Raw genomic sequence first — 16,636 nt, 5'->3', positions numbered from 1 at the left:
TAAAAGTAACGGTCTCTGACAAGAGTATCCTAGAGATGTAAGGTAATTCAGTTCAGTAAATTTTAAAAATTAATTTTTGTCAATAGAACATTTTTTAAAATCTTAAGTCATGTCACATGTAAGTGCAGTTGTGTCTCATCTGAGAATAAGGTCCTGATATTCCACAAAAAAAGTTTTCTTGGTATTTTCTGATTAGCTAATTTAGTGACTATATTGAAATATAGCATCTTAATTGTTAGCAACTTGGTTTGCTGACATTTTCAAATCATATTTCAGGACAATTACCTCAAATAGTTGTTCCCTTTTAGTGAGAAAGTTCTCACTAAAACATTTAATATTAAAAGGGTAAAAAATGCCACTATTCAAAATTACTTCTCAACTACTTGGGGAGTGATTAATAGCACTTAGCCATCATCAAAGCCATTTTAACTCATCTATCTTTCAGAATAATAGTTCAAACCTCCTTCATCAGAGTAAGCAAGAAAAAAAAGACCAAATAAAACTCATATCAGACAACATTTTCTACTTGAAAACCCACAGCGAAAAATCTTGGAAGAGTAAAAGTACTGGTGCTGAAACACAGCCGTGACCCAAACAAACCCAAATACCTTCCTTGAAGAAGCTTAATTTATAGTAAATCTACGTATGTATTTATTGGTAACAATACTTCAAAGAGCTCAATGTAATAAAGAATCAACTCAATCTAGCCCTAGGGAGGTAAGGGGGGGACAACTGAGTCTAAACTAATATGTAATCTTCATTGTTCTTAAGAGTTTTTAAACAATAAAAATATCTATATACTCCTTTGCCCTAGCTATCAAGTTCCCTAAATATTGCTGAAACCTTCCTTTTACAACATTCCAGGATATGTTCTTATATTCTTCCTTGACATTTTCATTTTTGTCAATAATAACTACCATTTATTAAGTTCTTGCTATGTTCTGGGGACCATAAAATGTTAAGCAATTTTCAAACATTACTTCTAACAGCCTTATGAGTAAAGTACTATTAGGCCCATTTTACAGATAATGAAATTGATACCGGCCAGATGCAGTGGCGCCTACCTGCTGTAATCCCCGCACTTTGGGAGGCCAAGGTGGGCGGGTCACTTGAGGTCAGGAGTTCGAGACCAGCCTGGCCAACATGGTAAACCCACACCGCCCACCACCCCCCACCATGTCTCTACTAAAAATACAGAAATTATTCAGGCGTGGTAGGTGCCTGTAATCCCAGCTACTTGGAAGGCTGTGGCAGGAGAATTGCTTGAACCCAGGAGGCGGAGGTTGCAGTGAGATCATGCCACTGCACTCCAGCCTGGGCGACAGAGCGAGACTTTGTCTCAGGAAAAAAGAAAAAAAAAAAAAACCAAAAAACTGATACTAAGACAACAACTTGCCAAAGGTCGCACAGGCATCATTTGATTAAATCTAATGCCAAAGCTCTTATTTACAACATTAATGCTTACAATTTTTTTTTCTTTTTTTTGACGGAGTCTCACTCTGTTGCCCAGGCTGGAGTACAGTGGCGAGATCTCTGCTCACTGCAACCTCCGCCTCCCAGGTTCAAGCAATTCTCTTGTCTCAGCTTCCCAAGTAGCTGGGACTACAGGCGCACACCACGACGCCTGGCTAATTTTTTTGTATTTTTAGTAGAGACAGGGTTTCACCATATTGGTCAGGATGGTCTCGAACTCCTGACCTCAGGTGATCCACCTGCCTCGGCCTCTGAAAGTGTGGGATTACAGGTGTGAGCCACCGTGCCCAGCCTAATGCTTACAATTTAATAATACTTTCAAAAATAAGTCAAGATAAACATGCATAAGTTATCAAAACACTTAAGGTAGTAAGTTACCTCATCGAATTCTTCAGTCATTTTTCGAATTATCTCAGAGTTCTGCATATGTCTAAACATTTCTGCTGTGACAACTCCTGAAATTTGCAAATGTCAGAAGTTAATATACGGTGTGATAAAAAAATAAAGAAAACTTCCAAGTAAGTCCCTAACACTAAGAAGTCTATGGTCACACAATAAAAGGCATACTTCTTCAACCATCATCTAATGATCTTTACCATGATACTCCAATCTATAAATAAAGCACAAACAAATGCTATCTATTCTCAATATGCACAAGAAAACAGCCCCATACTTCTGACAGATATCTTTTTTCCTAACACAATTAACTTTGGCCATTTCTACCTGAGTCACTTTACTCATGCTGTAATATTTATATTGGCTTTGTCTCTTTAACATAAACCATATGTTATCAAGAGTGAGACAGCATCTAGTATAACACTTAAAACCTTGGGGATGAAGCTGAAGATAAGGAAAAGAGTAATAGCTGAAGTTCACTTTAGTCAAGCCTCTTTATTAAGCACTATTGCATGTAAGGTAACTACATCCTAACATCCTCTAAAAGAGCTAAGTAGTAAACTGTAGTTCCCGCCCACCTAGACACCTGTAATCTAGTTAAAAGTTAAAACTAAAGAATACCAAAAAGAAAAAGCTGTCAAAAGTAGTACATAATCAAAGCCCTGATCTGTAGAAATGCCAAATGCTATAGCTCTGACTCCACCTCCAGTCCACACCCACCAGAAAAACCACACGTTATAGGTTAGAAAATCAAGAACTATGTCAAAGAGAAACAATATGATAAGGACCTTTAGAATCTTACACAGAGGCCAGGCGCGGTGGCTCACGCTTGTAATCCCAGCACTTTGGGAGGCTGAGGCGGGCGGATCACAAGGTCAGGAGATCGAGACCACGGTGAAACCCCGTCTCTACTAAAAATACAAAAAAATTAGCCGGGCGTGGTGGCGGGCGCCTGTAGTCCCAGCTACTCAGAGAGGCTGAGGCGGGAGAATGGCGTGAACCCAGGAGGCGGAGCTTGCAGTGAGCCAAGACTGCGCCACTGCACTCCAGCCTGGACGACAGAGCGAGACTCCGTCTCAAAAAAAAAAAAAAAAAAAAAGAATCTTACACAGGAGGATGGTAGAGGAAAAAAGAAAGAATACACATTAGAAGTAGTAAAACATTAATCAGGTGGAGACCAAACATCAGAAAGGAAATTCCTAGTGTGCAGTAAGAAGATATACATGAACTTCCACTGATGGGGCATCAGACTAAGAGAGAGATGGAGGCAGGGGTAATCAACGTAAATACTAGATTTTCAAAATCCTGTTTTTATTGTTGAATTATTTGCTTACCAGTCTTCTCACTAGAAATATCATAAATATAGTAATATCTAAAAGAAGAATGTCTTGGTACAGAAAGATGAGATTTATAAATAAGAACTAGATATAATTAACATAGATTTTTTTTCAATTGACCAGAGCAATATTTTGTATATGCATGCATCTGTGTGTGTGCGCGCCTGTGTATATACATAGCTGTAAAACCATAATCCCAGCTTCACAGATGAGGAAACTAAGGCTTAGGCTAAGGCTAAAAGAAATTAAATAATCTGTCTGAGACTATTCACCTAAATCATGCTGCCTCCCTCTTATCTGGGTGAGATTAATTTCTAGTGGTACCCTAGAAGAATCCTTACTTGCCGCAACTTAAAAAAAAAAAAAAAAAAAACCAAATGATTGTTTTAAAAAGTTGATGAACTCAGGAGAAAGCACCATTTCTCTGGCTAAAGAAACACACTCTTGGCCGGGTGCGGTGGCTCATGCCTGTAATCCTAGCACTTTGGGAGGCCGAGGCGGGCGCGTCACTGGAGGTCTGGAGTTCGAGACCAGCCTGGCCAACATGGTGAAACCCCGTCACTACTAAAAATACAAAAATTAGCTGGGCGTGCCTGTAATCCCAGCTACTCGGGAGGCTGAGGCAGGAGAATCGCTTGAATCTGGGAGGCAGAGGTTGCAGTGAGCCGAGATCACACCACTGCACTCCAGAGCCTGGGCAACAGAGTGAGACTTTGTCTCAAAAAAAAAAAAAAAAAAAAAAAAGAACAGAAAAGAGAAGAGGAGAAGAGAAAACACACACTCTCAAAAACCTTTTGAAAGGCTTTTGTTTTTAAATCTAGAATCACGTATATCTCTTCAAAACCTTCCCATACTTCATACCCAGGTGCTGTATACCTGGGAATGCTAGAGAAGGAAAAGTAACTAATGGCCTGAACATTTTCTGTGAAATTAACATTTACATATAAATATATCTCAAAGCAAACATACTGCATACTTTTCAACAATCCTTCATTTCTAAAGCTCCTCCCCCTTCTCATAAACCATAAGACATCCAGAAACCCAAAAACAAGCAGAAAAGGACCTCAGAGCAGAAAAGAAAGTAGCTATTACAAACTCCATTCATTTAACTCTTGAGGCAGGTATGAAGCCACCATTAGGACATAAGGCCAGAGCCTGCTGCCTTAAAAATGTGGGGGACATTTTTAGCAAGACTGCTAAAATCAGGTCAATCTAAAAGTGATACAGCAAGACCCTGTCTCTATTTTAAAAGAAAAAAAGAAAAGTGACAGCTGACTAGGAAAAAAAGAAGAAAACACTGGCCACAGAATCACCAATGGAGCAGTCAGGAGCAGCATAGAGTTAAACATCCCTCCATGCTTCAACAGCTACAGAAGCCATCAATGTATTGTAGAAAAATAACTGATGCTTATAACAACCTTGGGTCTGCAGGAAATGTTAAATTACAATAAGCATACTTAAAGAAGTTTCTAAGTCATTTATAAAAGAATTATATTAAAATAATTTTGTGTGTATAAGTAATTAATGGCTTTATCTTTGATTATATAGTAAATTCCCCTTCATGGAGACTGCCTGATTCTAAGATAAATATTACAGCAGTGCTTAAATTAACCTTACAATTTAAGTTTTCAACACCTTAAGTTTTTAGAAATCTTGACAAACTCACTTGCGACAAGGTCCAAATGTTGAGTTAGCAAGCTCCTGATGTGTAAACAAACTGATGCCAAAAAAAGAATGAATTTGACAAAGGGAACATGCTCTGTGGCCTTGTTTTAAAAACAACTACAACTCAGAAGCCTAATTAAGAAACTCAGGCGGGAGTGGTGGCTTACACCTGTAATTCAAGCACTTTGGGAGGCCAAAGTGGGACAACTTCTTCAGGCTAAGAGACTGAGACCAGCCTGGGCAACAGAGAAAGATCTGTCGCTACAAAAAAAAATTAAATTTTAAAAAAAAGAAAGAAAGAAATTCATACCAAAAACAGACAAACAAAAAAACAAACAAACTCACGCCAGTAAGGTGGCTCATGCCTGTAATCCCAGCACTTTGGAGGCTGAGGTGGGACAATTGCCTGAGTTTAGGAGATTGAGGATCAGCCTGGGCAACATAGCCAGATCTGTCTCTACGAAAAATAAAAAATAGCTGCGCATGGTGGTGCAACGCCTGTAGCCCCAGCTATTTCGGAGGATGAGGCAAGAGGATCACTTGTGGCCTGGGCAACATGGCTAAACCCCATGTCCACAAAAAATAAAAACAGAAACAAAAAATTAGCTGGGCATGTTGTCGTGAGCCTGCAGTCCCAGCTACCCAGGAGGTTGAGGTGGGAGGATCACCTGAGCCCAGGAGGTCCAGGCTGCAGTGAGCCATGATCACGACACTACACTCCAGCCTGGGTGAAAGAACAAGACTCTCTCTCAAAAAATAATAATAATAAAATAAAATAAAAGCGGAGACTTAAGATTTAAAATTTTAACTCATTACATTATTTCTGGCACCTGTTCAGTTGTCTGCACTCAACCTTCCATTTGCAAAGAGTCTAATGAGAAAGGACATAGCCCTTGATTATATGACACAACAAGCAGATACTTGCATCCATCCTACCCCAGAAAAAAATGACTGGATATAGAGAAAAATAATTTTAGTATAGCTCATCTTTAAACAGTCAATCTGGTTCAGAACCTTAAGGATACCATAGTAACATCACGACAACATCTCCTCTGAACAGAAGTCAGCTGAATTTTCTAATATTGAACTAAAGCTACTTTTATTTTAGGCAAATGAAGTAAACTAGGCAGCTCTCTATACGCCATGATTAAGACAATTTTTTAAATTTCTCAGCACCTTAGTGACATCATAAAGATCACAGGCTCAAGAATTTAATATAGTTGTCTATCTTTCAGGCCTCACAGACAGGTAACATTTAATACACATACTACACTGAATGTTGTGATCAAACTCAAAATGCCAATGTTACTTGTTTTTCGAAGATATTATGGTATCTTTAAAGGAATACTGCAGAATTGAATTGCTCCTTACAATTCGGCTTCTGCATTTGTTTAAATAAATCATTCTTTACCATCTTAACGTTTTATATCTATTTTTAAGCAACTTTCTCTCCCAATTTCTAATGCTCTAATTTTTTTGATGCCACTTTCATTAAAAAAAAAAAAAAAAAAAAAAACCCCAGAAATCTCCATAAAATGTATTTGCCTGGGCATCATCTGAAATTTCAAGGATGAACTAAGTATTGGGAGACACCAGATACATCAGAACCTGCCTGTAATCTTGACTGACTCATTTATTGATCCATATGAGGATATATGATTCCCCAACTTACATAATTTTGTCCCCCTGCCAAATATTTGTCCTAAATACTTCTGTCTTAGGGAAGAAATTTCTGTATTTTGTACTTTTATCATTCCCAGTTCAAAATGTTTATAAAATAAAGTAAAAACACTTTAAAGAAGATACCACTACACACAACAAAATTTCTTTACCTTTTAGAAGAAATGTCAATTTCATCAATACCTTATTTTAACTTACTTAACGTAACTTACTTACTTGCTTGCTTACTTACTTACTGTTATTCATGGCACTTTTTAACTCCCTACACTGTACAATTACCTGTCATCTGAACCTGTATCTCTTCATTATCTTCCTCCTCCCTTCTTAATCAATTTCTTTGTTCCTAAAACCAGATGCTGAAAGTAGGAAATATATCTAATAAAAGTAACATAACAATTATAAACTGCTAAGTTTTTAGATAACTTTCACATATGAATAAAACTTTTGTTAATAGACTTTCTCTTTTACTTTGTCCTTTGCTCTTTTTTCCTTACAAATTTTGTACGGATATGATGCAAATAATGCCTTAGCGTTATTTACCATGTAAAGTGCTAACAACATCTCTTTAGGTGGAACAACGAAGTGACTATTTGAGAGCTGCTGATTTCAAAATAAATATATCTTACCTTTACAGCCTGAACACTGAATAAAAAAGTTGATAAGGTCAAGAAGTGCTATATCTCGGTCATGCTTGTATGATTCTATCCAATCATCTACCACCGACTACAGCAGAGCGAAAAAAATAAAATCATTAGATTCTTATTTTCTCAAAATCATTTAAGTCTGATAAAGTCATAAAATTCAAGATTATACAGTATCACATTACTTTAATATAAATATTTATACACTGAAATTTAAAGTTCAATTTTAACAATAATAAAATAGAATCGAATTCAGTAAAACAATCTGATAACACAAAATGACCTATCAATCTTCTATTTATTTTGCATTGAAAAGAATGTGGAAACTATGGAACTCAATTCCATCAAGTATAATTACTTATGATTTCTCAGTGACATTAAAGAAAGGAATTTCAAATAATTAAGACAATACAGGGCAGGTGTGCTGGCTCATGTCTATAATCCCAGAACTTTGGGAGGCCGAGGTGAGTGGATCACTTCAAGTTAGGAGTTCGAGACCAGCCTGGCTGACATGGTAAATAAAACCTTGTCTCTGCCACAAATACAAAAATTAGCCAGGCGTGGTGGTGCACGCCTGTAATCCCGACTACTTGGGAGGCTGAGGCATGAGTATCTCTTGAATCCAGGAGGTGGAGGTTGCAGTGAGCCAAGATCACGTCACTGTACCCCAACCTGGGCAACAGAGTGAGACTCCATCTCAAAAAATAATAATAATAATAAAATATTCTAAAATTATATTGTAATGGTGGCTGTACAACTCTGAATTTGCACTTTAAAGGGTAAATTTTACAGTATGGTAAATATACCTCAATATGGTTATTTCTTAAAAAAGAAAATAGGCTAGAACTAAAAAATAAAAGGAATACTTTATTCTTTTGGGGGCAAGAGAGGCAACGACAAAACTGATTTTCAATTTTTAGGCTGGGTGCGGTAGCTCACGCCTGTAATCCCAGCACTTTGGGAGGCTGAGGCCAGCGGATCACTTGAGGTCAGGAGTTCGAGAGGCCAACATGGTGAAACCTCGTCTCTACTAAAAATACAAAAATTAGCTGGGTGTGGTGGTGCATGCCTATAATCCCAGCTACTCGGGAGGCTGAAGCAGAAGAATCACTTGAACCCGGGAGATGACGGTTGCAGTGAGCTGAGGTCGCACCACTGCACTCCCGCCTGGGCAACAGAGCGAGATTCTGTCTCCAAAAAAACAAACAAACAAACAAACAAACAACAACAACAACAAAACTTTTTAAATAGAGCAAATTAAATAAAATCAAGATGATAAACAAGAGCTAGTGTAAAAAAACAAAAGGTTGGGAGAGGGAAATATTTCTAAGTTATATACCAATAAATAGGAAATCCAGGTACAAACAATGACTAAAACATGTAGAATTTAATGTACAAAAAAGATACTATGATTACACAATAAAGATAAATCGAGGAAAAATATCTAAGAAATACCTGGTTCAGATAGACTGACTGGAATTATTCTAAAACTTTACTTAATTTCTACTTTCTTGTATTTACAACAGCTTGTTTATATTAACCAACATAATTTACAAAGGAATGTGCTCAGTATCTTTCCCAAATATGATATAGGCAATAAACAGCAAAAGAATATATCATAGAGACTGTGACAGTTTTAAAACACGGCCCCAAATTATTGGACACTGCTCCCCAGTAAGAGGGTCTATGTCATCTTCTCTAGAATAGAATGCAGTGATGCTTCCAAAATTAGGTCACAGAATGCCAGGCAGCAACTGCACTGGTCTCTTGGAGCACTAGCAAACTAGACACTACTCTCAGGACATTCTCTCCAAACCCAGATGCCATACTGTAAGAAGCCCTAGCCACATAGAAAGGCCATTTGTAGTTATGCAGCTAACAGTTCTGGCTAAGTCCAGCCTTCATATCACTACAGACTAGGCACTAAACATGAGTAAAGAAGCTTCCAAATGATTATAGTCCCTAACTGTGTTAGTGCCAGGCACTCAAATGGTCCCAGCTAAGGCCCTTGACATCATAAAGCAGAGACAAGTCATCTCCACTTAGTTCTGTCTGAATTCCAGACCCAAAGAATCATTAGGCATAATAAAATGATTGTTGTTTCACATCACTAAGTTTGGGGTGGTTTGTTATGCATCAATAGATAACTGGAACAATGGCTACTCTCATCAATAAAGATGCAAAATATTCAATGAACTCTTACAAAGAGACCACTACATCACATTAAAAAGTAATTCATTAAGATCAAGTAGAGTTTACACTAGGAAAATAAGTGCTGTAATAAAAATAATGTGAGCTACTGAAATATGCTTAAAATTTTTAATCAAATAGTATGCTGAGAACTTATGTAACAAAATTCAACATCTGTTATATAATAAAATTAGGGGGCACATGCATACTTTCTCCATTCTTAAAACATAACAACTAGTTTTAAAATAACTGCCATTCTTGCATTTATTGACTATCACTTATAATTACTGAGAGAGACAGCCTGGCCAACATGAAGAAGCTCTGTCTCTACCAAAAAGTACAAACAAAAATTAGCCTGGCGTGGTGGCATGCACCTGTAATCCCAGCTACTTGGGAGGCTGAAGCACGAGAATCACTTGAACCTGGGAGGCAGAGGTTGCAGTGAGCCGAGATCGTGCCACTGCACTCCAGCCTGGGTGACAGAGTGAGATCTTGTCTCACATAATAATAATAATAATAATAATAACAACAACAACTACTGAGATAGGTATATCCTGGCAATGCAAAAATAATGAATAACACATGATCCTTGATCAAAGAATTAGCAACCTAGAGTCAAAGTCAGGCACAGTATAAGTGCTATATAATGAAAAGATAAAAGTAAAAAACACATTGGAAACGAAAAGTAGTAGTGTCTGAGAATGCTTTGCAGAAGACTGACATTTGATTCGCTCAGAAGACTGACATTTGACATGCAAGTGGGGGAGTAAAATAAAACTACTGCAAACAAGAAAAACAAAAAGAAAAGCCTAATGGCAGAGTATATACTGTGACTGGAGGACAGAAAATATAGCAGAAGGAAATCTGGGCTAGAAATTTTAGATAAGAACCCTTGGAAGTTTCTAAACAGAGGACTTCCTCCATCAAATTTGGTCTTAAAAGGGTAACACAAGTGGGAACACACATAACAAAATAAAATTGTCGAAAAGATTCCAGGAAATCAATGGAAAGATAGTGCAGACATTCTCTCTTAAGAGGCAAACACATTTCGAAACAGAAAAACAAGCTAGGCACAATGGCATGTGCCTGTAGTCCCACTTACTGGGGAGGTTGAGGCAGGAGGATTGCTTGAGCCCAGGAGTTCAAGTCCGGCCTGGGCAACATAATGAAACCTCATCTTAAAATAAAAAAAGAAAATAAAAATGACACAGATAGAGGTACAATCTTAATATGACAAGCCATAAGCAACACACAAAAAAAGAAAATATTCATTTTTAGATAAAAATGGAATAGCCTAATTAGCTATGGTTATGAGTCAGGATTTCTCATAGCTGTGGTCCGAAGGGTTTTGTGTTCAAACTGTATGTTGAACTGTAGTCACCAATGTTATGGTATTAAGAAGTGGAGCCTATAGATGGCAATTAGATCACGAGGCCCCTGAGAGCTGCCTTGCCCCTTCTACCATGTGAGGACACAGTAAGAGGATGCCATCTATGAACCAGAAAACAGGCCTTCACCAGATAATGAATCTGTAGGCACCTAATATTGAACTTCGCAGCCTTCAAAACTGTAAGAAATAAATTTCTGTTTTTTATAAGCTTTCTAGTTTATGTTGGTTTTTTGTTTTTGTTTGTTTAGACAGGGTTTCACTCTTGTTGCCCAGGCTGGAGTGCAATGGTGCAATCTCAGCTCACTGCAACCTCCGCCTCCAGGGTTCAAGTGATTCTCCTGCCTAAGCCTCCCAAGTAGCTGGGATTACAGGTGCTCACCACCAAGCCCGGCTATTTTTTTTATTTTTAGTAGAGACGGGGTTTCACCATGTTGGGCAGGCTGGTCTCCAACTCCTGACCTCAGGCGATCCACCTACCTTGGCCTCCCAAAGTGCTGGGATTACGTGAGCTGCTACACCTGGCCTATGTTAGTTTTTCAATAGCAGCCCAAATGGACTAAGACAATGATGTTAAAAAGATAGCAGAAGAAAGAAGATTAGTGAATTTAACTACTTAGAATAAAATATTACAGAGAAAATCTATAATATAAAAATAAGAAGGAAAGTAATGAAATGCAATATAATGTAACTGAAATAATTTATCCTCTTGATAAAAATAACGCAAAAGGAGAACTAGAGAGAGAAGTAATTTTTAAAATTGGGGAATGACTAAATAAACCATAGTACAGTAATATAATAAGACATTATTTATTTTTTAAAAGCCAAACATATTCAAAACAGTAATTTAAAACACTAAACAAGAAAAAGAATCCACACTCTAATCATGATATACAAGCAAACATTAATAAACGGATAAAAAAAGGTGCATTAGAATGGTATGAATAAATCTGGCACCTTTTAAGTTCTTTGCTCTGTAAAATTGGTGAAAGCTCAAACAATTAACAAGTATTTTCACATTTTACATGTAAAACTGTTCTTTATTAGTCTCATTTGATACATTTTATTTATAAAACCACACATATTAAGCTAATTCTATATTTCTAAACAAGGTATTTGTGTCAGCTTTTATTAACAAAAAGCCTGAACAGATAGTTCTCAGAAAACCATTCATGTGCACCCATCACTGATTAAAGTTATTTCTATGAAGAAATACTATTCTCCACAGTCATAAAAAAGAATGCAATTGTGTCTTTCACAGCAACATAGGTAGAGCTGGAGGCAATAATCCTAAGTGAATTAACGCAGGAACAGAAAACCAAATACCACACGTTCTCACTTGTAAGTGGAAGCTAAATATTGAGCACACGTGGACACAAATGTGGGAAACATAGACACGGCGGACTACTGGGGGTGGGGGGTGGGGACTGAAAACTACCCACTAGATACTATCCTCACTTCCTAGGTGCAATATACTCATGTACAAACCTGTATATGTAACCCCTGTATCTAAAAGTTGAAATTAAAAAAAAGAACTATTTCCTGTAGCTTTTATAGATTAAATTAAAACTTTATTAAGTATATATACTCCTTGAGTATTGTATTTATTCCACTTTCTAATGGTTTAGCCAACATTAGAAAGCCTAAATGCTTCTATTGTCATAAAAGTACGCAGAGAAAACTAATTCGAATGATTCGACATGAATATGCCTCCAACTTTTTATTCTTCTAAGAAACAAGCACAAATAATAAAATTTGTAATAGACAACAGTAATCAAAATAATTCATTCCACTAAAGTGGACAGTAATTATATTAGGTCACTCAACCAGGAATTCCACATGGGTAGAAGACTTCGTATTTTAATGGCATCTATATAAATTCAGGGAAAATTGAGACCTCATAGCCATGGTTTAAATCAGCATATTTTTAACCAAATTATTTTTTACCTTATGCCATTAAAAAAAAAAATAATGGGTTGGGGCTGGGCGTGGTGGCTCACACCTGTAATCCTAGCACTTTGGGAGGCAGGTGGATTACTTAAGGTCGGGAGTCTGAGACCAGCCTGGCCAACACGGTGAAACCCCGTCTCTACTAAAAACCAAAAATTAGCCAGCCTTGGTGGCGGGCAACTGTAATCCCAGCTACTCAGGAGGCTGAGACAGGAGAATCACCTGAACCCAGGAGGCGGAGGTTGCAGTGAGCAGAGATCGTGCCACTGCACTCCAGCCTGGGCAATAGAGTGAGACTCCATCTCAAAATAATAATAAAAAAAAAAATTAATGGGCTGGGCATGGTGGCTTCTGCCTGTAATCCCAGCACTTTGGGAGGCCAAGGAGGGCAGATTACTTGAGGCCAGGAGTTCGAGACAAGCCTGGCCAACATGGTGAAACCCCATCTCCACTGAAAATACCCACAAAAAATACTAGCCAGGCATGGTGGTTTCTACCTGTAATCCCAGCTACTTGGGAGGCTGAGGCAGGAGAATCGCTTGAACCCAGGAGGTGGAGGTTGTGGTGAGCCGAGATTGTGCCACTGTACTCCAGCCTGGGCAACAGAGCGAGACTCTGTCTCAAAAAAATAAAATAAATAAGAAAAGAAAAAAACATGCAGCGGAAAATGAATCAAGACACAGCATAAAAGTCTTATATATGAAGAAATACATCCCAAGAGTTTTCGATGATTTTGTTGCTTTTTTCTAATAAGTAGTGTATGTTTAAAATGCAATTAGAAAAATCAGAGCTACACTCTATATAACTCATTGAAGTTTAAAATGTACAAATGAACTGGGAAGAACATAAATCTTACCTGCATAGCACTCTTGCCCATTTTAACAACTTCAAACAACATCATGTTTTCCACTCCATTCTGTTGGTGATGACCATTCATTCGGTTTGGACCAGAAGGAGGTTTTCCTCCTCCATTTCCACCTTTGCCCTTTTCTGCTGGGCCCTTTTTGCCTTTTTTACAAGTCTGCATAAAAAATATGAGGTGGTTAAGTTATATCATTATCCTTGAGAGTTCAAAACACAGCTACAGTAGAAGTAGCTGATAGGGTACATAACTATAACATGCTTAAACTTGCCCTAAAGAATTCCATCCACTTATAACAAAATGATACAACTGTGACAGCCTCTTTGTGGTGTCCATTTTTTCAAGTATACTACCATGCCTCACATGACATAGTAGTTAGAAGCATAGCCTCTGCAGACAGACAGACTCTGTGGGTGCAAATTTCTGCTACTATTAGCTGAGTGATTTTAGGCAAATTACTTAACCACACTATGTTTCAGTGATGTTTTTCTAATTTGTAAAGTGAGGATAAAACTGTGCCTACCTCATAGGGTTGCTGTGATAATGAAAACACAAAGTACTTAGCAACATACCCAGCACATAATAAAGTCAAAAAAATGTCAGCTATTATTATCACTGTAAAATGAAAAAATTATGTTAAAAAGAGTTCAGTAAATGTTACATGAATCTTAATCTGGTAGGAAGACCAACAGAAACAATGACACAAAATACTGATTTGAATCTATTTTGAAAAGTAATATAAAATCACAGACTTAAAAGCCCTCAAAATATCAACAAAGTTTGAAAAACACTGCAAAAATATCTCTCAAGTATAATCAGAGAATTCTCAAGGGCATAGTAAATCAAGGTAGCTTATCTCCAAGTTTTATATTACTCCCTTATGCAGCTTTTGGATGCAGACTGAAGTGGGCAGCAAGAATAACCAAACTCATTATCAAATATGTACCTTATACTCAGTTCAACATTTTATTTGTATTATTAGTCTTAGAAATCATTGCAGTGCTCTGAACAAGGAATTCTGAACATTAGGAGTAGGTTTATCAATCTCATTCTTGTTCTAGGCCTCCCTCCAACATTTAGTCATCATGAAAATTCAATTAATGAAAACTATGAAAATGAAGCCCATTATAACAAAAGTTGTCAGTATTGGTGGGGGTGGGGGGGGTGGAGAAGGGGCGGGTAGGGGCATCAAAAAAATCAGTGAAAAGGTTCCCTATACGCCTAAGCTATAAAAATACCTCCCACAGCTCTTATACTTTAAGAAAATAAGCCATTCCGTAACTCAGAGTCCTCATTTCTCAAATGTCAGGGTTGAATTAAAATACTTTACAGAAAGGTATTCTGACCCCTGGATTTGGTGATTTCTTAAAGGTCTCTTTTAGACCAACACATCTCTACGATCTAGAGAACAAGCGTTGGCCAACTTTCTATAAAGAACTGGATAGTAAATATGTTAGGCTTTGTGGGCCACATACAGTCTCTGTAGCATATTCTTTATTTTTAAAACTATTTAAAATTATAAAAACAGCCCAGCGTGGTGGCTCACGCCTGTAATCCTAGCACTTTGGGAGGCTGAGGTGGGCGGATTGCCTGAGCTCAGAAGTTCGAGACCAGCCTGGGCAACATGGTGAAACCCTGTCTCTACTAAAATACAAAAAATTAGAGGCATGGCGGCATACACCTATAGTCCCAGCTACTCGGGAGGCTGAGGCAGGAAAATTGCTTGAACCCGGGAGGTGGAGGCTGCAGTGAGCCGAGATCACGCCACTGCACTCCAGCTTGGGTGACAGAGCGAAACTTTGTCTCGAGAAATAAATAGGCCGGGCGCAGTGGCTCAAGCCTGCAATCCCAGCATTTTGGGAGGCCGAGGTGGGCGGATCACAATGTCAGGAGATCAAGACCATCCTGGCTAACACGGTGAAACCCCATATCTACTAAAATTACAAAAAAATTAGCTGGGCGTGGTGGTAGGCGCCTGTAGTCCCAGATACTCGGGAGGATGAGGCAGGAGAATGGTGTGAACCCAGAAGGCGGAGCTTGCAGTGAGCCGAGATTGTGCCACTGCACTCCAGCCTGGGCGACAGAGCAAGACTCCATCTCATAAATAAATAAATAAATAAATAAATATTAAAACAGGACCGGGAGTGGTGGCTCCCACCTGTAATCCCAATACTTTGGAAGGTTGAGATGGGAAGACTGCTTAAGGCCAGGAGTTCAAGACAAGCCTGGACAACAGAGCAAAACCCCATCTCTATAAAAATATATATATATATATATATATATATATATATAAACTATTCTTAGAGCTCCTGGACAGTACAAAAACAAGCCATAGATTGTGGATCTCTGATCTATAGCCATGCCTACAAATTTCTTTCCACTGAAAGCCTGTGGTATTTATGTACTTTATTCCTTAGAGGGTCCCTTCTTCCTCCAAGAGTCCAAAACTACTCAACTCTTAACAGTTACTTTAAACCCCCTCCCAACACCTGAAACATATTACTTGTTAATTTGCAATACAGTAGTCCTCCCCTGGGTTTTACTTTATTCAGTTGCAGTTACCCTTGGTCTGCTGCAGTCCAAAAATATTCAGTAGGAAATTCCAGAAATAAACAGTTCAAAAGTTTTAAATTGCATGCCATTCTGAGTAGCATGATAGAATCACTCCATCATCCTGCCGTATCCCATCCAGGACGTGAATCATCCCTTTCTTTGTCCAGCATATCCACGCAGCTCATTAGTCACTTACTAGCCATTTTGGTTACCATATTGAAAAAATTCAATATGCAAGGTTCAGTACTATCCGCAGTTTCAGGCATCCACTGGGGGTCTTAGAATGTATCCCTGAGAATAAGGGAGACTGCTATATTCTGTAAATGAGATTCAGTCTTTGTGAACCTAATTCATTAATTCCTAATTGTACAACGAAAGGCTTTTGTCCCCAGTAAAAGCATTTTCAGAGATAAGGTTGAAAGAAAAGATCAACTACAACAGAGTAGACTAGTAAAATATAAAATGTTAATTAACATGGAGCTGTATATTTGCAGTTTATCTA

At 38.0% G+C, this 16,636-nt stretch overlaps 1 protein-coding gene across 23 annotated transcripts in view; it reads right to left on the bottom strand.

The window, feature by feature from the left end:
- The window catches only part of STAG2 (STAG2 cohesin complex component), a 141,797-nt gene that overhangs the window by 57,181 nt on the left and 67,980 nt on the right, over positions 1 to 16,636 (bottom strand). For all 23 annotated transcript variants that reach the window (XM_063634900.1, XM_055268171.2, XM_055268163.2 and 20 more), the window contains 3 exons: positions 13,576 to 13,740; positions 7,178 to 7,274; positions 1,852 to 1,928 (listed from right to left, as the gene is read on the bottom strand). In XM_063634900.1, coding sequence (XP_063490970.1) covers positions 1,852 to 1,928; positions 7,178 to 7,274; positions 13,576 to 13,740 — 339 coding nt within the window. The remainder of the gene's footprint in view (positions 1 to 1,851; positions 1,929 to 7,177; positions 7,275 to 13,575; positions 13,741 to 16,636) is intronic.

This window comes from Symphalangus syndactylus, chromosome X (assembly GCF_028878055.3).
Source record: "Symphalangus syndactylus isolate Jambi chromosome X, NHGRI_mSymSyn1-v2.1_pri, whole genome shotgun sequence".
Classification (NCBI taxonomy): Eukaryota; Metazoa; Chordata; class Mammalia; order Primates; family Hylobatidae; genus Symphalangus; species Symphalangus syndactylus.
This window is presented reverse-complemented; position numbering and strand designations above follow the sequence as displayed.